Below are 23,864 nucleotides of genomic sequence, written 5' to 3'. Positions count from 1 at the left end.
GAGTCCCCCAAAATGAAGGGTGGGGTGTGGGTTTTGCTGTCTTTAATTCTCCACTGTGCCAGGGCTGGAGCTTGGGGCCACTGGAGACATGCAAAGGGGTCTGGGAAGTAGCCAGAAAGGCCCTGAGCTATGGAGATGGAGGAAGGCAGGACGCAGAAGCTGGCAGGACAGCGGTCCTCTTTGCACCACTCCTTGCACAAAGCTCCATTCAAATTGCTTTCCACATCTGTGGATGTACCTCTGCAATGAGAGCTGCTCCTGCATGGACCTGCAATTCTGATTGCTTGTGCTAGGCATAGAGAGCATGAATGTTGCCCAGAGAGAAGGCCCAGGAGCTATTTGAATTGAAGGAAGTATTTTTTTCTCTTGTCAATGGAATACCATACCTCTTTAAGGATATTTCACCATTTAGTTTTGTGGTTCTTGAAACGCTGGAGAGCCTTTCTTCTTGCTTTATAGAAAAATCCTGGAAGAAGGAAGAAAAACATGTTTCTATAGTAAAATCTAGTTATTCATATAAATGAGTTAGACTAATGAGTTATAGAAATCAGACAGCAATGTCACTAAGTCAAACACAGCAGACATCTGTACATTTTGGATAAAGGAGGCCTTTCAGAGCTGCTGGTGAAGACAACCCTGCACACTCTTTGCACGACACACGGCCCTGCTTGCTGGAGGCCCAGACTGGAGAACATGGGTCTGCACATGCAATTCTGCTTCCTTTGGAAAGTCTCCTTGACCCCCATTCCCTAGCCAAATTGATTTCCATTTGCCATGTCCCTGAGCACCTTGGCTGAGCAGAGAGGACCAGGAAGGGACTGTCAGTTCAGCAGCCAAGCAAGAAATTGAAAAGTAAAGAGGTCCAACATGCCTGTTGGGAGACAGTCAAGGAATCTCCTGCAAGGATAGCAAACCCCCAAACCCAACACCATCTACCTCGGGAGCCTGACTCTCTCCGTATCTGGCAGATAGTGAACTGCAAAGCCCAAGCAATGCTGTAAGCCAGGCAATTGCTCTGAGATGCCTGGATCTGTTTGCCTTCCCATTGCTTCATTCAGTTCATGAAAACTGCAGGATTTCACAACAGTCCTTTCAAGCACCATAATGCTGCAGGTAGAAAGACAAAGACAAAAAATAAGGGAATTTTGTGCACCACAGAAAAGGGCCTAACAGAGCAAGGCCCTGAAAAAAGGACAAATGATAAGCAGCTGGAAAAGCAGGAAAGGAGTTGAAAAATGCTGGTGATGGAAGTGAGAGAGTGCAACAGAGCAAATACTTGCCAGCCAGGGGATGCTGCAGAGCAGGGATGTCAGCACAGAGGAGCTGGCTGGCCTGTGCTCAGCAGCTTTCTGTTCTGGCTGTGAAAAAGCCTGTTCTTGCCAGAACAGTGAAACTGGCCCAAAAAGCCACCCCTCCTGACATGTCTGCCCAGGCACCCCCAAGGAGGCCACATGTACTTCTGCTCTATCTACCGCAGCTCCTCTGCGAATGGACCAGAGCTTGCCAGTGCCTCCAACCATCACTTCAGACAGATTTCACTGGATAACCAACCAACCATGAGAATGTCATTTACAAACAACCCATCAATTATCCATTTGCTAAAAAAGCAGAGTCAATTAGACACCTCCTGGGCTCCCTGGGTCAGTGAAACATTCCTGGGTGGATGGGAGCAGCAGTGGATAGATCTTCACATCTCCCATCTTTGTGCCCATGGGATCAGAAGCCTCATACTAGAACTGTTTTTATTCTCATCTGTTTGCTTTTCATATTTTATTTCAGATCTGGGAGCAATTTAGTTTAAGTCCTGATGTGCAGTAAATGCATACTGTGTGTTGATAAATTATTAGCCATCTCACATAGCATGTCGTTTGGTAAACCCACAGAGAGCTACTTACCATTCCCCATTGTGAATCAAAGGGCATTTGCTTAATAACTCTATACCCAGATGCGTTCAGTGAAGCACAGAGCGTCATTGTTTACTAGTCTGGGAGAATGTCCTTGATCCAGGAAGATCCATAAAGCCTACCCAGACCTGCTGCCAACTCTGTGTGTGCTGCTCTTTGGAAAAATCTAGTTTAATGAATGTAAGGCAGAGTCTCCCACATGAGCCATGGTGACGCATGCCAGTCCCACATGCCGCCTTGCGCTGAGCGTTACACAAACAGAGGTGCCGGGTACCAATAAGATGGGCATCTGGATTTTCCTCTATGGAAGATTAGCAATAAATTGACTGGGACACAAACTCTCAGTTGGATTAACTCTTAGTAATTTCACATTTCTAAGATCATTCCTTGCAAAAGCTATAAGCAGGCTAAAAATTCACCTCCTGGTGTTCCTGCTGACTTCCTTGCTTGGGCAACTCTCTGTTTGGAGCTGGCTTGAACTTCTGTGCTGTTCATTCTCGATTCCTTTTGTTCCTTATTAGGAACTTGTTCTGCATTGAAATTGCTTGTTTTAAAAACAACAACAAAAAGCAGAGAGAAGTTATGTAAGAGTGGAAAAAACTTTCAGCTGTTCAAGATGACAACAAATGGAGGTTCTGTCCAAGTCAAGAAAATGTCTTTTAGGTTTGTCTTTTAGGAACCGACGAGAGACCCTGCGCTTTCTCATAGCTTCAAAACTGAGATGTAAAATTTGAAAAGTGCTGCCTCTAAAATTGTCGGGTTATTAACTTCTGCGCTAAGAATATTTGCTAAATTACAGCTTATTTCCAACAACAGGCATCTTTTATTAAGAAACTCAACTTGGATAATCAAGAACCACCCACTGTGAAATGAATGAAGTGTGTTCTCCAGAGATACAATGACTTTCTTTACCAGTGCTGTGCCTCTGCAAAATGGTAATACATCCCTGACTTGGCAAATGTGGCTTTGGAAAAGAAAAGTTGATGTTATTTATTTATTTATTTATTGCAGACAGATGAAATTGTTTGTTAAATTAAAGCAAAGTCTTAAAGAGTAATAAAATAGTGAACAAACAACAGACCTAATAGACCAACACTAAAAGCAGAGTCCCTATTCCAAACTGTCAGCACCAGCTGCAAGCTTTAAAGTTTCATTCAGAAGAAACTGAGTGGGCAAAAACATGAAAGGAGGCTATGCTTTTCTCTTTTTCAAACAACACTTAACTCTTACTAAGTAAAAGTTAGAAGCTAGTTAAAGGATTGCTGACAGCATCTCTGTCTCACTGTTGATGAGAATGAGCCTTGTTTGCTGTCACTTTGTAGTGAAGCTTTTGGGATCTGGCAGACAGCGCTGCAGGACGAATTTGCTGTTTTCTACAGAATTCATCATTGCAGTGTTGGCCAGGTCAGGTGGTCCTGAGGTGAGCACGGCTGGGCACAGCTAAGCCTCACCCCAGGTTTCCTTCCACACAAAATACGGTTAATGAGTGCATCAAGCTAGCCCTCAAGGCCAGGATGCCCTGTCCTGGGGATCCTGCACTCACCACCAAGCAGGAGACTTCAACAGTGCGACTCGACCAGAAAACTTCACTGCAAGGCAGCAAACACTGTGTGAGCTCAAAAAATTCATCTCTACGCACAGGGAGATATCTGAGGAGGTGCCCAGGTCCCCTTGCAGGTGCTGGGGGGGATGAACATCCCGAGCAACCAGTTTTGTAAAATGTAGTGAAAAATTTCAAGAAAAGTAATTTTTTTGCTTGTTTGTCCTGGAAAGAAATGGATGCACCCATCTGCACTCTGCTGCCCAGGAAGCTTGACTCTTTGGGTGCCTCTTGCACAAGACGCCTCTTGCACAAGACAGCAATATCAAAGATCTGCACATTTGTCAGCTCTTAACACTTAAAGGACTCCCAGTAGAGCTTAATTTTACCCTTTTTGGTACAAGTTTATATCTGCTGAGCTTTGCTCGCAGAACAGCAGCAAGAGGGATGAAATTTGTAGAGGCTGTATGATGTAGATATTTCAAGCCAGGTGTTGAGAAACTTCCAAATAAAAGATTTTTCTTTGCCATCTGTAAAAGCTAGCCTCTTATTTCCACTCCCTGTGACTTTACCCGCCTCCCGTGGTAGCAGGGCATGCTCTGGCAGCAGATTCTTGCCAATGCTGGCAGCTGTGTTGGGGCAACATGACCCCTGAGCTTTGCAAGTCACAGCAGCGGGCTGTGAGATTTGCATTTGGACTTACAACAGAGAATTCTGTTTTAAAATACTCTCTTCGCCAAACTATGAAACTTTCTGTTCTTCTTTTGTAAGTGTGTGATATTCTTACAAAGAATAGTCCAAAACATTAAGTTTACTTTGCCTATCTAAGTGATGCACCAGGACATACCACCCTCCATAACAACGTAATGATCTGATCCAGAGAACACGGACATCAGCCAGTATTTTCAGCTATGAAGCAAAACATACTCTCTCCAATTTTCATGGTTGAGTCTTTTCTCTACTTGCGCGGAGGTTATGGATGGAGGTGTAATTTTTTTTTTTTAATATTACTGGATGTGATAAAGTTCTATTTTTTAATGATTGAACCACTGCATTTCAAAGGCAGATTTTTCCTCTTTTTTTGCCGCTGATATAACATCATTATGTTGTTTGTAGGAATTATGGTTTTTATCTTCCTGTCAACAAAATATGCATGCAAATAAAGTTAGATTATTTATAGAGCAACATCAAATTAAACTGCTTGTATAATGACTTAAAACTGGTTATCGCCATCCTGCATAATATCTGTTTAAACACACCACTTGCAACAAGCTTTCCTAATCAGAGGAGGAAACAAAAACACAATGTCACTAATTTTATGCATGCCATAATGTGCTGTTCAGCTCTCAGCATTGAGGCCCTGTGCAGTGCAGGAGAGCAATGCTGTTTTTACCAATATGCGCTCTTCAGCTTCTACACAGCTCTTTGGAGAGTATTGTATTGGCCAAATTTCAGATTTCAGGGCTCAGACATGTTTGAAAAGATGATGGAGACATTCAGGCACATTCTCTTGCTCCTGCCATGCAGTACAGGAGTCTTGAGTGAAGGCTAGGAGCTGCAGGAGCAGGGTCTATCCAGACCTATCTTGTCTACGAGCTCTATCCAGATTAGGGATGGGAGGTTCAGGACCACTGGGGTTATTCAGTCACACCACAGAGCATTTTAATCACCCACAAACCTCTGAGGGGCATGGGAGGTTGTATGGGCAAAGGCAACCTGCTGGGCTGTGGCATGGCCACCTCCTGGCCCATCTGAGCCAGCCAAGGAGCAGCAGCGGGTCTGTGTGCCTGGAACACCACTATGAGTTGGTTTTCTCTTCACCCAGATAAGCTGTTGTTGCCCCCAGCACCTGCCTCCACCAGCCAGCATGGCCCCATGGCATTGCATTTGGCAGAGCTTGGCTTGTTTGCAGCACCTCAGTTGCCCACTGGAGCCTGGCCCTGGGCTGCTTTCCCTAGGAAAGCAGCAAGCCTCATATTTTGAGCTGCCTCTCCTGGCTTAGCCTCATCTGCTCGCATTAACTGAAAGCTATTAAAATCATAAAGTGCTTCAGAAATTATTTTTGTCAGAAATACAGCTGCATTCTGGCTGCCTTCTCTCTGGCCAGAGCTACAGTGCAGACTGCAAGGAGCCTCACCCCGTCATCATGAAAGCCACCTCTATCCATTTCCAAACCTTCCTCCTTGCCTCATGTGTCCATATACCTGCGACAGAAGCAAGACAGTGTCCTTACACCAGCAACAGACCTACACTGAACATCTGAGAGAAGGAACAGTTACCCACACCAACAGCTCATACTGCATTGCCTTTGCTGGAAGCCATGGGGAGCCCCAAACAAGCTGCAAACACAGCAGTTATTTAACAACAACAACAAAACAAACAAAAACTGCACCTACTGCCTGAGCAGTTGCAAGCTCAAAAGCCTGATAAATGTCCAAGGAGGTGAGAGCATGCAGCACATTTGGTGAGCAGGGCTTTTGGATGCAGGCGAGGAACTCGTGGTCCAGAGCAGCTCGCACGGGCAGCGCACACATGGTGCACCAGGGACACCGGCTCCGAGCGAGGAGAGGCTGCTCAGCACTCGCCGGGCAGTCATCATCACACTGAAGCATGTGAGAGTCTGACAGGAAATAAATTGGACCTTCAGTCAACCATTTAGAAGAGTTAGAAACTCCCCAGAGTGAGTCATTTAATTTGGTAAGAAAAAAAAATAGAGGTGGATTTTTTTTTCCTGCCTCCCTGACTATTTTTTCCTCTTGGACTCACTCTGCTGGTGATGGAGGAGCTGATGTCACAGAAAGAGTAATTTTGGTGGCTCCAGTCCACACAGAAGCAGGAATCGACCTCTCTTTCTATGAGCTCTCATTTTTCCTGAACAGTTTAATGACACTGGGTTTGAAGTGTTGCCATTTACTCATAGAAGAAAGTGCAAAGGGGCAAATTCCTCCCTTTTATATCTGTTGTTCATCATAACTACAGCTCTGGTTTGTGTCACTCCTGCACTCACAGAATTGCGCCAGTCAAAGGACAGGTATTCCGTTGCAAAGCTGATGCCAGTGGCCAGTATGGATTAGGCAGATGAGGAGGAGCAGAGTCCTCCTGTTCTCCTAAGATCTTCTGCCTTCACCCCCCACATGTCCCACTGGAAAGAGGAGAAGGAAACCATCCCTCATTTCCAAAACTCTCACTGAAAGGTAAGAGCAGTGAAAAACTGAAGAAATTGTCTTCCCTCAAAGGGAAAAAGGCCAAGGGAAGGAAAAATAGAGACACTTATGGATCCTACATGAATTCAGTTTTGCACCAACAAAGACCTATTTAAAGTGGGAGCAAGTCCTACCCTCAGAGCCCACTCACTGCTTTCTGTTCAGAGCAAATTTGCTTTCTCAACATTTCCCAGCAAGATTATGGATTCACTGAACTTTAAAAGTGATTAATCAGCACAGTGCTGGCCGACAACGAAGACATGAGCAGTTCCGAAGGCATTTCCTAAGCTGCCAGCCTCCCTCTGAAAGCCACCTGGATGTGCTGCTTCTACTCACAATCCTCACGGATGCCCCAAAGGTGATAGTTAGTATTTCTAATAATACCTGCCTGTTCCTTGGGTGTGTAACAGATGAACTGCCTCTAATGGCTACAAGATTTCACCCACAGGTATAAAATAAACCAAGGTCAAAATCCTTTATTTGAGACAAGATGTATTGATTGACAGCCTGGATGCTAAACAGGCTGGAAAAAAAGATTATAACACTAAACCTACAGCGGTGGGAAAATCTTCTGGCTCTCTGAGGATAGGTTTTACATGTCCTGCTGAAACCCGTAGGCAGGGTCTTGGCACAGGGCAGCTTCCTTAAACCAAATTGCCATATTTCTCTGAAGGTGTAAGCTACCTGGCCTGTACCCATGTGTTGCAACCACATGGGGTAGGTGTGATCTTGGAAAGACCTCTACAGCCAAGGAAGTCCCTTGAGGCCTGGGCCAGAGGACCCTGCTCCCTGCACCCCTGCAGCTGGAGGTGGCCCAGGCAGCAATGCTGGCACAGAAACCAGTGGCCAAATCAGCCCCATGGCAGGGCCGGGGAGCTTCACACCACTCCTGCGGTTGCTCGAGGCTCTCCGCAACGTGAGGCCTGTGCTCCCCTGAAACCATGGCAACCAGAGATTTACTTTAAAAATAAAGAAATACTGTGTTTCTGGCACAGGAGATAGCAGCTTTTGCAAGGTGTGAGCGTGCCGTCTTCCTGTACCCCTGATCAAATCTGGGCCAGATTCAGTCTCTGTCCAGCTGCATAATGGAAATCCATTATTAACAAGGCTGCAGGATTAAGCAGGAGAGGATGTTTATCTCTGCATATCCGAGCACAAGTCCCAGCTGGCTGACAGCAGCCACTGTTAAGGTGAACCACTGGAAGAAGGAAGCACTTCCCAACCCCCTTCCACCTCATGTTTGCCCCCGCTAGGGCTGGATACCCCGGTAATAGCAGTTTCCCTCTTTCAGTCCTACTCTGCAGGGCAGGTTGAGCTCCTGCCACTGCAGTGGGACCTGGGTGCCATGGTTGGTGGCTGGCACCCCAGCCCGGGGGCTGCAGTACTGGGGAGGGGACATGCATGGCCTGGGCTGCATGGCTCCAGCCCATCTGCTCAGCACTACTACCCGACATCAAAAACCCCAGACAGCCACACAGCAAGTCCCTTTCCACACCCAGAAACTGGATTTAGTTACCTGACGGAGGAGATTGCCAGTAAATGACAGAAGAGCCCAGAGAGATTTGCTCAGTGGTAGAAGTAATCTGAATGAGGAGAGGCACTGATATCTGCTGGTGTAAGGAGGTAGATAAACAGCTGTTCGGCTGGACCCTGAGCTTCCTACTTGGAAAGGTGAAAGAGGAAAAAAAAAATAGTCAAACAGGGACTGGAATGCCTGACTGGATAGAAAGTCAGGCCCCACTTTCTCCTCCCCACTTGACAGCTTTCATATTTTGACTGAATCATAACATTAATAAACAATGTATCGTGTGTTCTCACTTTCACGGGCTTTTCACTGACATGTTGACATGCGGTTTCTCATCCTTTTTTAATATAAAACCTGAGCACAGCATCGGGACTCTTCCTGCAGTTATAGCTGACAGCTTGGAGTTTTCAGTCATCACAGCTAAAGGCATTAATAAAAGCTATTTTGCTCATGTGCATGAAGTTGAATCTGGGCTTAATGGCTTTTTCTGCCACAAGAAGAAAAAATAATTAAAACAGTATATTCTGGAACTACTTAAGTCTTAAACAAGTAGCAGAACGGTAAGCCAAAGGGAGGAGAAAGTTTTTACTAAAATGCGCTCAGGCCTCCGAGCAGAACTTGAGAAATGAGGAAATGCCAGGAGGGAGTTTTCTCTGCAGCAGGCTATTGTTGTAGAGCCTGCAAATTGTACTTAAACATTGAACTGCTCCATTGTTAGAAGCACTTAAAACATAAAACCGAGCAGAAGCAGGTTTCCTTGTTCTGGCTGTGGGAGGTAGCGGAGCTTTTAGATCAATTGTTATGCAAATCTGCCTCTAGTTTCAACCTAGGTTAAAAGCTATTCTCCAGTCAATTAAAATCGGAGTCTATAAAGCGGTTCTTGCACCAAGCTTAACTTTCCATAGATGTCAGGCTGTGGTTTTGCATTTTAAAATGTAGCTAGGAGTCCCATTCCTCTCTCACAAGAGGGGGCGGGGGGGGGCACTAGAAGGACGTTGGTGCAGCTGCACCAGAGGAGCGGGCTCGCCCTAAGCTGGCCCCCGCCGCCACCCCAGCAAGGTCCACCAGGAAATCCCACCCAGGCCAAGGGCTGACGGTCTGCGTGGATGCCACCTGGCTAAGAGCAGAGCATTTGGCAGGTTGATATGGGTGGGCTGAGATTGCCACCGAAATCGGGAATAAACCTCTTGACACCAATGTAGCATTAAGAAGCAGGCATTCTCTTTATTGCAGCGCTGGATGCACGAGGGATCCTTCCGCCTAACGTGCATACCAGTTTACACAGATCTAGGTTCATTTATACATATGCATAGGTTTTCAAAATACTAGGTGGGACTGTGTTAATTAGTAGCTTACATAATGATGATTTAGCATAACGCATGCTCAGTTTTTCACGTGGGGGTCTTCTGGTGGTCGTAGACCCCAAAACTGCTTTTCAGGTCATGAATTCAGGGTCATTCTTCCTTTTAAGGCTTAATTTTCTCCATGGTTAAATATCACATGCTGGAAGATCCGGTTTTACCAGGGTATTCTTGGGTTTTCTTTTGTTTCTTCTTAATTGACCCTTTGAACTTTATTCTTTATATATTCCTCACTTATTTTCCAACAAGATGGGGCAGAGCTACGGATCAGACACAGCCTTGGGACACGATTCCTGGTTTTGTGGCAGGGCACTAGCTCAGAGCAGTTGGCAGCTAGGGTGAAGCAGGAGTGCTTCAGCCGTGAAAACTTCACTAACCCCCTGTCCAGAGGTTCACAAGGCTTTTTCATGCTCTCAGCCTCAGGAGAGGTTCAGGAGGTGCTGCCAGCCCTGCGTCAGGCTGCATCGCGTTCGGCTCAGCCCTTGCACAGCCCGCAGAGCAATGCTGCTTCTCCTCCCCGTGAGCACTGGCCGTGCCACCCCCGCCAGGAGCACAAGGAAGGGGTCACTGGCTTTTACAGCAGCAAATTTGGAGGGCACATGGTAGACCCAGCACTGCTGTGTCCTGCCCTCCAGCAGCAGGCAGAGCCATAGGCACCGAATTCTCGATGCTGGCACCGAGCTGCCCAGCCCTACGGTCCCCCAGTGCTTCGCTCCTTGCCTGTATTACAAAAACCATCTGCGACACCAAGACGCGTACCACACAATCCTCCTTTTTCTAAGGCATTTGGTCTACACTTCCAAAATTAAGCATTAAATGGCTCATAGTTCAAAACTGCAGAAGTTTGCACTTAGCAGTGCAGTTTACATGAACTTGTGTTTCCGACTCCCTCTTCTCAGACCACGAGCCGTAACCTGCTCCTCCACCTCCCCAGAGCAAAGTCTGTGTTTCTGGAAGACCAGTGCTGTGAAACCGCTCCTGGGTTTGTGGAGCCAGAAAAACAGCACACAGCTGATCTAAACACACCATTTTACAGCAGGCAGACAGGTTTCCCCTTCAGCAACATGATTTCTCGGCCGATAGACGAGTCGGTCAGTAAAATGCATAAGTAGGTTGTTAGTCAGGATGCACGATGTGTGTGATGAGCAGTGCACACAGTGCCAAGCCCTTCCCTACAGGAACCAGGTTTGCCAGGGAAGCCCAGGCTGCAAACACAGCTCATCTCATGCTCAGCAATACCCGAGCAAATATCAGCGACACCCAGCCAAACACTGCAAGCTGTCAGGCACCCAAGTTGCCCCAGCCACACAGCATCCAGGGGGATCAGTGCTGGGGACTCGAGGACACTAGTCGTGGGCTGAAAGCTGGCATATGACACAGTGGACACTCCGGGGAGGGTAGCGAGACAGTGGGTGGGATAATGGAGGATAATAGCTGTACAGTTAGAAATCATAACGGTTCAGCCTACGCAGAGGGTTAGTTTCCAAGAGAGCGGTTATCTCAGCTCTGATGCCTGGATGACAGAGCTTCGATGCCTGTTTTATTGGTTAAGTACATGGTTTTATTGCTGTTTGTAGAAGTATGCCTGCATACAGAGCAGCAAGGGAGCACATTAGCCAGGAAGTGCTGAGCTTGCACCGACTGCTGTGTGAGAGCATCCAGACCCCAGCAAAGTCTCAGTGAGAGAGCTGGTAAGTGCATGTGGGGGGCTGCCTCCATTTCCAGGTGATGATCTCTGGCTGATGTGCAAAAGCAACTCAAATCAGTTTTCCTTGTTGATGAAAATGTTATTAACAGGGAGGAGGGAGTCAGAGGAAGAGGGGGGGCAAAGCCCTCCTTTCTCTCATGTCACCCTTGGGCTGTTTCCCCATCTCCCTTCCAGGTTTGTGACTATTTCTGCACTCTGCCACTTTCTATATTAAATATCACCACTCATTAGTGATACCCGTTCTGGTACATTCCCAGGGGAGCTCCACAGGGGCTGGTCACTGCAGCAGGGTCTTACACCGAGCTCAGCAGCATCTCCAGGCCCCTGGGTGATAGGGGACCCCTTCCCAGCACCCCAAACCCCAGCCCTTAAACCTCACTCATCCTAAGTCCTCAGCTCTAAAAGCAAAACAAGCCCATAGAAGGGTGATGCCTGTGCCAGCCCTCACTTGCGCTTACCCCTCTCAGGGCAGCCCTGCTCCCAGGGGTGCAGGCTTCCCCAGCTCTAAAGGGGATGACGTGGCACCGACTGCCTTTGTGGTGCTTTGGGAGCTGCTGGGGAAGACAGAGGTTAGACTCCCCAGTAGCAGCAGGGAAGTAGAGTCTTGGCTGCCTCTTCCCAGTGCAAAACTTCCAGCTTCTTTCCACAGGGCTAAAAGCAAAATTCACATTATTCCTCCTTCAGATGAGACAGCCACACTATTTCACTCTGTCTCAAGGGAAACCTGCTTTTGAGATAAAGGTAGGCTGCAGAGATTTTACTTTCTTTATGTAAATATATGTGTAAAGGAAAAGACCTGAGGGATATTGCAAATAGTTTTCCAGGCTGGTGCATAACTTTGTGCACCGAAAGCGGATCTGGAGATGGTGACTCAGGCTCATGTGCAGGCATACTTTTGCCAGGATATTTTTTTTTTTAATTATTAGTATTATTTCTCTCTGGCTAATTGAAGCAAAATAAAATATTTGGGCTCAAGCTGCTCTGCTGAGCATTCTATCCTAACAGTTCTTCCCAAAGATGACCAGTCCTAAGGTAGTCACTGTACATCAAGAACTTCTTAAAAAGAAGGCCAGTGTCCCACCTGATGAACATTGCAGAGTTCATGTGTTGTGGGAAGTCTGGAGGGCAATGAACCACAGCGACTGCCTGTGCTGGTGGGTTGAGCAGAAGAAGGATATGACAGCAGGGCAGATGCACTGCTCTGCTCCCCCCACAGCCAGGCACCCCATTCCTAGCTCTGTCACCCCATGGGTAGGTGAAAGCCCCAGGTCATGGGACTGCAGCTCTCACCTGTGCTGGCTGGGACCCCCAGAGCAGCTGGGCTCTCACAGCCTGGCTTTTGGGAGGATGGCACCATCTGCTGCAGAGCACCCAGTTGCCAGGTCAGAGTTTGGCCCGGAGCAAAGGACACCGGGAGGGAATCAGCCGGCTTTGGGGAGCGGTATGCAAAGTGCCATCTGAGCAGCAGCTGTCTCTGCTCCTCGCCCTCTGCAGTTTCCTCCGTGACTCCCAGAGCCCATCTTGGCAGGACACCTGCGTCCTCCTAGCAGCAGGAAACACTCGCACATCCAGCTGTCACCCATGGAAGTCCACAGACACCTGGACTTCACCTGAAATGAGCTCAAAATCCCTCCCTGGTGCATTCAGCAAAGGCAACAAGACACAAGTGGATTAAAAAGTCCTCAAACACTACATGCTATCAGCTACAGAGAGGCTGTGGGAATTGTCACATTAGATACTGCAGCTGCACAGGCAGCTCCTTGCCCATTTCTGCAGTTTCACTGTGCAGTGCTCGGCAGCCCCACAGCATCCCACTACCCATGTGTGGGCACAAGCCACAGCAGCAGGTGCCCAGCAGTCCCCAGCTCACAGCATCCCCTGTGCCACCTGCACAACAGCTCTTGGGAAAAGAAAAAAAGAAGTGAGTGGGAGAGAACGACATGCGATAGTTGTATTTTTGCTTTATACTAAGGTTTGTTTTTCAAGTAAAATTGCCCTCTCATGGGGCTTAGAGCACTGAAATGCCGGGATATTTAACTGCCTACCTTTGAAGGTTTACTCCAGCCCCTTAGTACAGTCTGAAACTGCGTTCTGGAGATTGTTCCATCCCCCCTGGAGCAGCATTGCTTTAATGATATCTTTACAGCCCTAATGGATGTCCTTGGTAAAGATTATAGCCCTGCTGTTAGAAGTTTTTGCAGGACAATGCTTAGACAATGATAAAATAGCTACCAGGGAGCTAGGAGTTCGGTGTAATAGTGGTGCAATTTGCGGTGCACCACATGAGTTGTGTTTGCATTCATACATTCTGCAGAAACAGAAACATGAACCATTAGGAATGATTGTAATTAGCATATGGCTAATTCATTGGGTTATTTTGGTTTCCATTTCATTTAGAAAAAGTTTCAGGACCATACGTCATCTGGGAGAAGTGCATTACAAACCAGCATGCAAATCCCTCGATTTTCTGGTCTAGTCTCACCGGCAGTTTCTGGTAATTCTGCTCATGCTGCAGAGCATATGTAAAACATGAGTTAGCCCAACTATTTCCTATGAAATCCTGTTCCAGACTGACCTCCGCCCTCTGGCAAGCCCCCACATACCCAGCAAGCAGCAGTCCCTTCCCAAATAGCCCAAGGTCCCTTCACTGAGGAAACGCAATGCTGCAGATAAAGAGTCAGATCCCAGCTTTAGATTTCCATGTAGAAAGCTGTCTCATGTACAGACAAGGTGTGGAGCCAGCTAGACCAATGTAGTGTTGAGGTTTACATCCAGATCCTGTGCAGAGCAAAGAAATTAAATGATCAGGTCCTTTAAGAACCCTTCAGGAGCTACCTACTTATCATATGACTGTCACAGAGGTTTTGCAATAAATCATACAGCACTAATGATCAAACTGCTTAACCATGGCAAATTGCTTTAATGCTACCTCAATGCATTCATAAATGATCCATTAATTAATTCAAATTATTGAACACTGGCCTTGCTTTCCTGCTAGGCTAGAATGACTTCATGCCAAATCCAAACGGGAGAGTGGTGTTTAAGCCATCTCTGAAGTCATGACAGGCTTGAGGACCCCACATACCTGTGGGCCAGCAGCAGCCAGCATTTATTTGCTGCAATGATGCTGAGCAAAGGAGAAAGCATGAGGCTGCTCCAAGCTGGAAAAATCTTTGTGGTAAGAGGGAGCAGGTCCCTTTACAAATCCAAACGATTGCATCTCACCCAGAGGAGACCTTCAACCTTGAAGCTCCTTTGAACTGACCCTTGGCAGTCCCAGGAACAAAAGCAGATGTGCAGCCACTGGCTGGCCATGCTGCTCCCACAGGTGCTAACACCTTGGGCACAGAGAGAGAAGAAGTTTCTGATGCATCATCGCTGTGCTTTTTAATTTTCCAGGGTAGTCAGTAAAGTCTGGAAAGCTTTTACATCCTTTCTTTCTGCAAAAGTACTAGATTATTGATTCTATGCTAAACCAAACAGAAAATCTATTTGGATTGTTTATGAAGAGGCTCCTAATGTAGTAAATCACTTGATACAGGAATAAATTCACTATAGTGTCAATCACTTAATTGGCCAGTAAGCCAGTGATACCCACCAAGCAATGGTTAGAAACCACAGGTGTTTTGAACATAGCAGGAATCCACCTCCAAACGATAGCTGAGGAGTGATTAGTTACACACAGAAAAGAGTTGAGATTGTCTTCAATATGGAATATAAAACATCCAATGTCCAATGCCTGGAAGCTGAAGCTGGGTGCATTCTGCCTTAAAATATGCAGCAGTTTCCCATCTTGGTGGGAGATTAAACACTGAAAGAACAGGGAAGTTTTTAAAATGGGATCTTTCTGAATGGCAAGATTTCATCTGCATCCAGGGAAAAAGTCCTTTGCAAGTGCAGGATCACATCAGCCTTGCTACCTCCCAGGAGAAGAGCTGCACATAGCGGATGGATGGAAAGAAATCAAGTGTCACCAGAAACCCCCGGAGCAGGTCAAAAAGAGCGGTAAAATGAGTAAGGAAGGACTAACATCTCCCAAACTCAGACTTTCCCATCTCACACCTTTTCTGTAAGGCACTGGGATGCTCACGATACAGAGCCTCCTGTAAGATCTTGATGCCACTACACTAGCAGAAGAAAGTTCAGTGCACCCAGCTCTGCCCCACAGCAGCCTGGCTCCCTGGGGAAGCCAAGCCTCTGGAAATCACTGACTTCAAAAAAATGGTGGATGATATCCTTAATTCACAGCCAGAAGGAACTGCAGCACTGATTTTAATGGAAGCAGAATCAGACCAACTCCAGCTACTAGGAACAATAATTGTTATCATAATGCAAATCTCTATGGCAGCAGCCACCAGCACATTGTTAACCATTTCCATATAGGAGATCATTAAAATGGCAAAAATCCTTCAAGGGAGGAAGCATTCTTTCCTTCTGGTACAGAGCAGTAAACGAGGAGGTGAGAGTTGAAAGGACTCACTCTTGGTCTCCCCAAGCATCGCAGCAAACCAGCACACTCTCAGCTCCATCCCCTGCCTCAGAGAGGAGCCAGCTCCTCACATTGTCCTCAGGGCCAGGCTGGGGAAATATTAAAAAGGGAAGAATAGCTCCTATCTAATAACAACTCCCATCCCCTTTTTAAATGACTGGGGGATCAGGTGTGACACTGAAGCAATATAGATGGGAGGGGAAATTAAAAGAAAAAACCCACAACCCTAAGGTGGTGAGGATTAGCCAATTATACATTCAGGAAGCTGTGTTAATTAGAAGCTTTTCAACAGAAGAGTCAAAGGACTTTGCAAACACAGATGACACCGATTTTAACAAGCGGTGATAAGTCCCGGTGTTGGAGAGGCAGCAGCAGTGCAATGTCCTCTGCTGGCATCTCCAGTGACTTACAGGGGATAGCTCCAGCCGAGGCTGTGCTACACCAGCGCCAGCAGCCACCCGCCACCAACCACGTGCAAGCCAGCAATTAATGTGATTGATTTTTTGGGGAATATTATGACGTTAAAATGAATAATCATGTAGCTGGGACTAGTAAAGGATTATTCCCTACATAATAGTCATAGCTCTCTGTGAGAACCCAAAAGCACCTGGGTCATCTGATTGCTCAGAAGTGGCCCATCATCAGTGGCTCAGGGAGGAGGTATTGATTTTTCTTTTTTCTTAATGACAATGTGTAATGCAACAGCTTTATGCACTAGTCAACAGAGACCCGGGCTGTTTAAGAGGATTTGATAATAGCTCACACCTGAAGCAGTTTTTTTTTCCCAGGCAGGGGGAATTGCAGAGCAGAGAGTGGAACAAGTCACAATTAATTTGCTTGTTCTTTATATATGGTTGTGGTCATCTCCTTTCCTGCTTAAGTCAGGGAAGCTCAGAACATGGATGTGGATTTGTTTATGAGCATCAAAATGGGTTCCTTTAAGTGTTACGTGTGCCTTCTTAAAAAGGGTACATGAAAGCCATTTAAGAATTAAAAAAATAATAATCTAAGAGACTGACCAGAGCTGTTTTAGTTTATCCCCAAATGAAGGCTACCTTTGAGGTACTTCTTGAGGTTTATTGCACTAACCAAGAAAACCAGGTCATGTAAAATGAAAGAGCCCATATTACCTGTGCAGGCAAAAGTGCCTTCTCAGCAGAGACTTGTTCACTCTGTGCTTGTCCTAGACCGTTATTTTCACTTCCCCGAGATGTGCTTCATGAGAAATACTACAGGGAGCAGACATCCCTTTTGGTGAATTGTACTGCACGGAGCTGTGAGTTGGAAACAAGGACTGCAAACACCGAGCTGTGACAGATGTGACACACACTCCTCATCCTAAACAGGTGTGCAACGTGGAGAAAAGTGCTCCTAAGAAGCATCAGAGAGAAAAAGGAAAGGCACAGGACATGGGAGTCCCAGAGCCCAACAACTGCTGACTGCCTGCCAATCCTTGCCAGTAGCTTGTTCATGTACTGACACACCACCAATAAGTGGACATGATTTTTGACACAATAAACTCCAGAGACCTGAGCGGGAGCTTCCAGACTCCCCTGGAGCACAAGTGCAACTGGTCCGAGCAATAGACCTTGCAAAGGCCAAGCCTTGGTGTGATGCTCAGGACACTGCACAAAGGCTGAGCATGGTTACAGCATTTGCCATCTCCTATGGCAGCCACGGTAAGACAGCTGGGTTTTGTCACTCCATGTCCCTTGGTACCCCATGCAGTGCACCCAGCTCCACCAGCCTGTCTTACAGGTCTTGAGGGGTTACGAATGATGCACAGGGGCTCAGACCATCAGCACCCACAAGCATGAACTGGGGCTTGTCTTGAAGCTTAATCACTTCATGAAAATGAAACTTTCAATATTTCATTAGGATGTCTCCCATTGGTTAAGCATCATCCCAGAGAGTTTGGTGACACTTTAAATGAAGCTGTGAAGAGATGCGTTTGTTTCAGATGTAATTGGACAGCTGTTTTATTATGAATTAATGAACTATGATGATTAAAAAGAATCCAGTTTTAGAAAACCATGTATTAACAATTACTCCTGACTAAAATCACAACTAAGCAAGTGCTAGAGAACTTTCATGACAATGACTGGAAGATGAAAAAACAGTGAGGTGCAACAGGACAAGAGGTGCCTCCAGGCCAGGCTCCCTGTGCCAGGCACAGGTTCCCCAGGCTGCCCCGCAGCAACCAAACGACTCCACATCACTGCCATCTCCTCTGGCCCAAAGCCCCTTTTGGCCCAAATCAGTTGTCAGGGTCTGCTCACACTCCTCCATTGTCCCAGCCCCTCTTCATGCTCATGTCCCCCCTTGCCCCTGGCCATGGGACCCCATGAGGGACTGGGGAGGGAGAGGGGACAGTGACGGCAGCAGGCTCAGAGGTAGAGATAATTGACCTCTTTGTGCTTGCAAAACGTATTTCAGACTCCTTTTCCCCCTGCTCTGGGTCATTTTGGCCAAGGCTGTTTGCGCTAGAGGCATCGCACAGAATGGAATGCTCTCTGATGCAGGGCCACATCCTTCCTGGCTGCAAGGAGACAGCCCCACAGTCATGCTGAGCATCAGCAGCACCACGAAAAGCTGACTCGGAGCTGGGGAGTCCCGTGTCCATCCTTTCCACACTTTCCAGTTTAGAAGAGATTTCTGTATTTCAGCAGAACCCAGTGCCGAAGACCAGAGGCCACAGAAAGCAGCTGTTGGAGTTTCCATAGGAGTTTCCCAGTTTGTATGGAGCAGTTTTTAAGCAGTGAAGTCTTTGCGGTGAGAATTTCAGTGAAAAAGCTCCAAAGAGTTAAATGAAGACAGGTACATATGCTATGTGTGCAAATCACTTCACTCCTGCTGTTAAAATAAATCTGTTTCCAATCATTGTGTCTTCCCAACAGCTGCCTCCTTATCTTTCTCCACTTCGGCCCTCCATTGGGCCTTCTTTTCCATGTTCATCCTCAGCAGCGTGTGATCCCTTTTAGCAGCCTTGAAAAGAAATGGTGAAAACCATTGCGTGCACACATTTCCCACCACTAAATTTCCCCACATTTGCACCACTTGCTTTGGCACCCCACTGTCCTTTTTGATATTTTGCAGTGACACAAGTTAATGTTTCCTTGTTTTACCAAATTTTCAGCATTTCCAGCTCTGACTAGCAGGAAAATTACACTGTAAATCATTTACAGGTGCGCTGGGACATGCAAGTCAGGCTGGAGACCCTCCTTCCCCACCAGTGGGACGGAAAGAAGCATCACAGCTCTTGGTGGCCACAGTGGCACGCAGGCTAGGCGGGCAGGACTGTGGGAGCCTCATGGCCCACAGATGCAGGGCAGGACCAGGCACCACTGGCGCTGTCTGAGCTACTCCCCAACCTTTGGACCAGCCTCTTGCTGAGATACCATGATACAGAGCGTTGCACTGCATGGGTTTATGGCAAAGTGGGTCAGAAGGAACACATTAACCAGCAAGTTGTGCTTCCCCATGCCAGTCTCTCCTCCAGAGAATGGGGTGATACGGATCCTGTGCAAATATTGCTTATATGGACTTATTCTCAAACCTATCTGTCACCTATCTATCTTATTTACAAAGAGAACATACATAAACCATACAGTAAGTGGATCACTTCACCCAGAAACAATACTCACTTCTTTGCCTGTGATTACCATGGCCAAACAGCCCAGCAAGGTCAGTGCAATCATGATGTAGCAAATCTTTATCCTGACGCTGTTCCTTGCTGCGTCGAGGACCTCAGACCTGTGGAGGACAGAGCAGAGTTTCCATCCTGCAGTAGCATGTGTGAAATGAGATCATGGGGAGCTGGATAATGAATCCTCAAGTCTTCCAGCAACTGCCTATTAATGTACAATGTGTTTCGGACCTCTCTTTCTGCAAGTGCTTAGAGGAGGACTCAAAAAATTAGCCTAGGGGGGAAAGATTTAGCCACCCTCCCACACAGGTGGGGTATTGCTACTCCCAACAGTCATCAGTAACAACAGGAATAACAAATCCCGCTCTCCTGCCTTCCTTTATTGCATATGAGAGTTAACACCTGAAAAATGACAAGGACAGGAAAGTCTTTGCATTGTGGTAATGGAATTACGAGGGGCCCAGCTTTGGGTGTTGCAGGGCAGGGCATGGGGTCCTGCAGAGCACCAGGAGACACTGGGGCTGTGCCACCAGGGCCAGGCAATGCCACCCTCAGTGGAATAAAAGCACATGCACGACATTTTGGCTGAGAGCAACGGAGAGTTTTCACACAGTGAAGAGGCACAGCAAGCGGTGACTGGGTCTGTGGCCACATCCCCATCCCAGCTGCGCGTGGTGCTTTGCAGCCCTGTCCCGCTGCAGTGTAGCCCTCTGCCAGGCAGCTGGCACCAGCCCCACAAGCATCTGCCTGCGGCAGGAGGCTGAGCCTGAGCTGGAGCGGACGACTGCACCGTCCACCCGGAGCTGTCTCCCCAAGCAGCTGAACAGCCACAGCCGTCACTGGGAAATCTCCACCACCTTCCATGAGTGACTCACGGCATTTATCCGACAGTTCACGCTTGCAAGAGGCTGCAGTGTGGCAATGAGTCATTCATGAAATCATATCCAGCTATGGATTCACTTACACCTGCAAGGGGAAGGCCAGCTGGAGGAGCACCCAGGATGTCACACGTCAGGAAGCATTAGGTCTCCAAAACTGAGTGACAATCCTTTAACAAATTACCTCGACCAAGAGGTGAAACCGTAGCGCAGACATGAGGAACTCATTGCAGATGTCTGTCACCAAAGCTGTGTATAGCCCCAACTTCTTTTTAAAATTTATGCAGCATTATTAATTGCTAATCAATAAAAACTAGCAAAGCACGCAAAAATCCAAAGTGATGATATTTTACCATGGTGACTTCTGAGTTACAAAGCCACTTGTCTTGCAAAAGACACTTCAGCTTAGTCTGAAACTTATGATACCTAAAACAAGTGAATCCAGTTTACTTCACAAGGCATGACAAAAAGTTCATGTTCCCAAAAATTAACATTAGTTTTGGACACAAGTAGCAGCAGGCCCCGTCAGCATGGAGGAGCACTAACCCTCACCATGTAAGCACAATTCTGGGTAATGCAGATTGGGGTCTCAATCTGTATGTTCACATCCAAAAGCATCACTCAGACAGGTTTACTTACGATATGTGCTTGGGAATGTCCTCCTCCCTTTTAAAGCGTCCTGCCCATACTAACACCTTTTTATCAAAATTTGTAGGCCTTCTGTCATTTTTGAAAGCTTTGTAACCTGTAAGAGATTTTATAAAAGAAAACAATGAGCTAAGCTTAAAGAAGGGAAGAGGAAAAAACCTGTCGTTACAGCAGGAAAAGGATTAAAAGTTCAGAATGGCACTTTTCTATTCTGTGAGAGCCAAATATGCTTTCTAAAGTCAAAAGGACTCAGCAGCTGGTGTGAGATGCTTTGTTACATTTGCAGCTTATTTCATTTTGCTTAATTTTTTTTCCCTTTAGTTTAGGTAGGTTTTAAACTAAAAATGTCTTCTAACCTTCCTGATTAAGGAGGAAAAGGATGCAGGGCTGAAGTCACCCAAGCCTGCAGCACGCTCTCACCCTGCTAGCATCTTGCTTTTAAATGGCCCAACTAGTGAGTTAAGCAAACTGCCAGCAGCACTAATAACTCCTCGACAGCATCTCCTTCTAAAAGCGCTGATGGAGAGATGAGCTCTGTTAAAATACAGCCTGGTGGGAGGCTGGCAGTCGTTCTCATGCAAGCTGGGTACCACATTACTGTACTCTAATGATGATACATTATACCCCACCAGACTACCACGGTGATGCCATTAGCATGCTGTCACCATGAGCAGAATGAGAAAAGGACTCTGGCTCCTCTTGATGGAAACAAACCCAATGACAGGCCACAACAAGGGCAGTGGCAGGGAGATCCTGCAAAAATATAAGCAATGGCTAGCTCAAATCCTGGCTTTTCAAATGCACAGCTGTACAGGTGGTCATCGTGAGGTAGCTGGGACTGCTCACACACCCAGGTGGGTGCACCCAAGATGCTAAGTTACAGTGCCCTGTGCTTGCAAATGTGGGACTGGTGTTTAGAAATGCCCTGTGGGTGACTAGGGCGTGCAGGAAAGGATGGACATGAAGATGCTACCAGTCTTGATGTCCCGCACTCCCTAGCTGTTGCTGGATTGCTGGTGCTTGGCTGAAAAGAAAACACTGCTGCTACAGAACAGGGCACAGCGAGCATCTCTTCCTACCTGTGTTGAGATGGTGAAATTACATTAAGTGCCTTGGCCCCAGGCCTGCTCATGCACGCCAGGACTTGTGAATGGCTGAAGAATCCCAGGTGTAAATCTTGGCACCCAAACCCCCAGGTAAATTTAATCTCCTGCTTCTCCTATTTCTCTTACAGAGTGCCAGCGAGACCAGGACAGCTACATCTGAAATATCAGCAAGGGTCTGAATCAGATCTGCAGGAATCAGTAGGATGGATCACTAAAAGGACGGGCTCCATCCCAGGAAAGACAAGGGCAAAGCCCCATGCTGGAGAGCCACAGCCACCCCACGGGAGCACAGGCAGCCCCATCCAGCCCAGCCTCGCTAGGGTGAGGAGTCTGCAAAGGCACGGCCAAGGAGGTGGTGGTACAGATTAAAAAGAGAAACTATCTCCATACCAGGGAGCTTGCCCATGTGGGAGCAGCCCATGCCAGCTGCCTGCCAGGTAAGGCAGGGCACTGCCTGCCACAGCACGCACAGCTGTGGATGTAATCGGCAGGGAGCGTCAGGGGGAGCAGAGGGGTGCAAGTCCGCCACTTGCACCAGCCCTGCGCATGTGGGGACACGCGCCAGTCCTCCTCTGGAAACCTGGCAGCTGGGTACAAGGAGGAACACTTATTTTTTTTAATTAACGGGTTCCCCAACGTGAAGTATCAGTTTGTATTAGCTGCCATAGGAGGAGGACTATTTAACACAAAAAACTTTATCCCTGTGCACTGTGCTAGTCAGAGCTCTCAATTTGCTCCATGTCTTGGGAGTGTTTGTAACCCCAGGAGATGCAGCACTGCAGTAACACAGCCACAGATGAGAACAACGATCATTTTCTAGCCCTTTCCTGCAAATACCCTTTCCCTCCGTGCTGCAGCACGAAATAGCGACCAAAGCCTTTCTACCCACCTGGATTAGCCGTCTGCAAAGCCACGTCCTGAGTGCCCTTCACTTTGTTACTGGTGGCTCTGGATGGGTGCAGGACTGGCCGAGCCATCCGCTGCCACAGCGCAGGGCTGTGCCCCAGCAGCCTCCCCAGCATCCTGCCCCGGCTGCACTGCGTCCCCACCGGCCTGGGAGCACACAGCGGGACTGGCAGGAGCCCAGAAGGCTGCTTCTAGGAGTTACTAACATAAAACTACCCCTTCCTGTAAGAAGGGAGTAGCATGCATTTCCGCCCTGGCTGCCGACAGTTTTTGCTTGCGTCACGATGACTAGTTAAATTTATCGCCTGTGTTTACCAAAATGACACACCTTCCGAGCCAGGCAGGCAGAGATCACCGCTGCGGCAGCTCATGCCCAGCCCGGGCTCTGCCCCAGGCTCTCCATCGCAAGGAGCTGCTCAGGAGAGCAATGGGTATTTACATTATTTTCTCAGTCCTTACTATGGCAGGAGTAAAATAGGACAGCATGCTATATTTCTCCAAAGATAGGCTTAGTGACTGCTAATTATCATAGCCAGTTAAGCTGTTAGAGTTCTTAATTGTTCTCAGCTAAAAAATAATCTTGCAAATCAGTTGCGTTAAACAGGTTTTTTGAAGAGGAGCAGCGTTTCCCCTGTCTCAGAATAAATGTGGTTTGGCAGAAGGAAACTAAAGCCGATGTTTGTGGCTATAAATGCAGATGAGGAGTCCATCTCATATCCAGACTGCAAACTTTCTTGGCAAAGAAATATATTTCAGGTTTAAATCAGTAAACTAAGAAATTATGTCAAAAACCTCAGGTGATGTAGTATTTGTCAGTCAGTAAAATTGTCATTGAAATGTAGCAGTACCTATAAAGTATTTGCTCTCTTTGAATTCAGTCTCCACAATGTCTGGATAGTGCTGGATGTTTTCCATAACATCAGCTGTTCTAACCAGAGAATGAACCAAAA

General features: G+C 47.1%; 1 protein-coding gene across 1 annotated transcript; it reads right to left on the bottom strand.

The window, feature by feature from the left end:
- Positions 1–17,201: 17,201 nt before the first annotated feature.
- Positions 17,202–23,166, bottom strand: LOC142415197 (protein FAM162B-like). The gene is made up of 4 exons (XM_075513244.1): positions 22,898–23,166; positions 20,894–20,999; positions 19,375–19,483; positions 17,202–18,715 (listed from the first exon to the last, which is right to left on the bottom strand). Exons 1-4 carry the CDS (start codon positions 23,028–23,030, stop codon positions 18,608–18,610), a joined length of 456 nt encoding a protein of 151 aa, XP_075369359.1. The 5' UTR covers positions 23,031–23,166; the 3' UTR covers positions 17,202–18,607.
- Positions 23,167–23,864: the final 698 nt, after the last annotated feature.

This window comes from Mycteria americana, chromosome 10 (genome assembly GCF_035582795.1).
Source record: "Mycteria americana isolate JAX WOST 10 ecotype Jacksonville Zoo and Gardens chromosome 10, USCA_MyAme_1.0, whole genome shotgun sequence".
Classification (NCBI taxonomy): Eukaryota; Metazoa; Chordata; class Aves; order Ciconiiformes; family Ciconiidae; genus Mycteria; species Mycteria americana.
This window is presented reverse-complemented; position numbering and strand designations above follow the sequence as displayed.

Excerpts from the sequence above, each read along its gene's own strand:
- LOC142415197 (XM_075513244.1), bottom strand. The coding sequence starts at position 23,030 with ATGCTGGGGAGGCTGCTGGGGCACAGCCCTGCGCTGTGGCAGCGGATG. Across the intron at positions 21,000-22,897 it reads TTTGCAGACGGCTAATCCAG|GTTACAAAGCTTTCAAAAAT; the intron begins GTGGGTAGAAAG and ends AATCTCTTACAG. Across the intron at positions 19,484-20,893 it reads GACATTCCCAAGCACATATC|GTCTGAGGTCCTCGACGCAG; the intron begins GTAAGTAAACCT and ends TGTCCTCCACAG.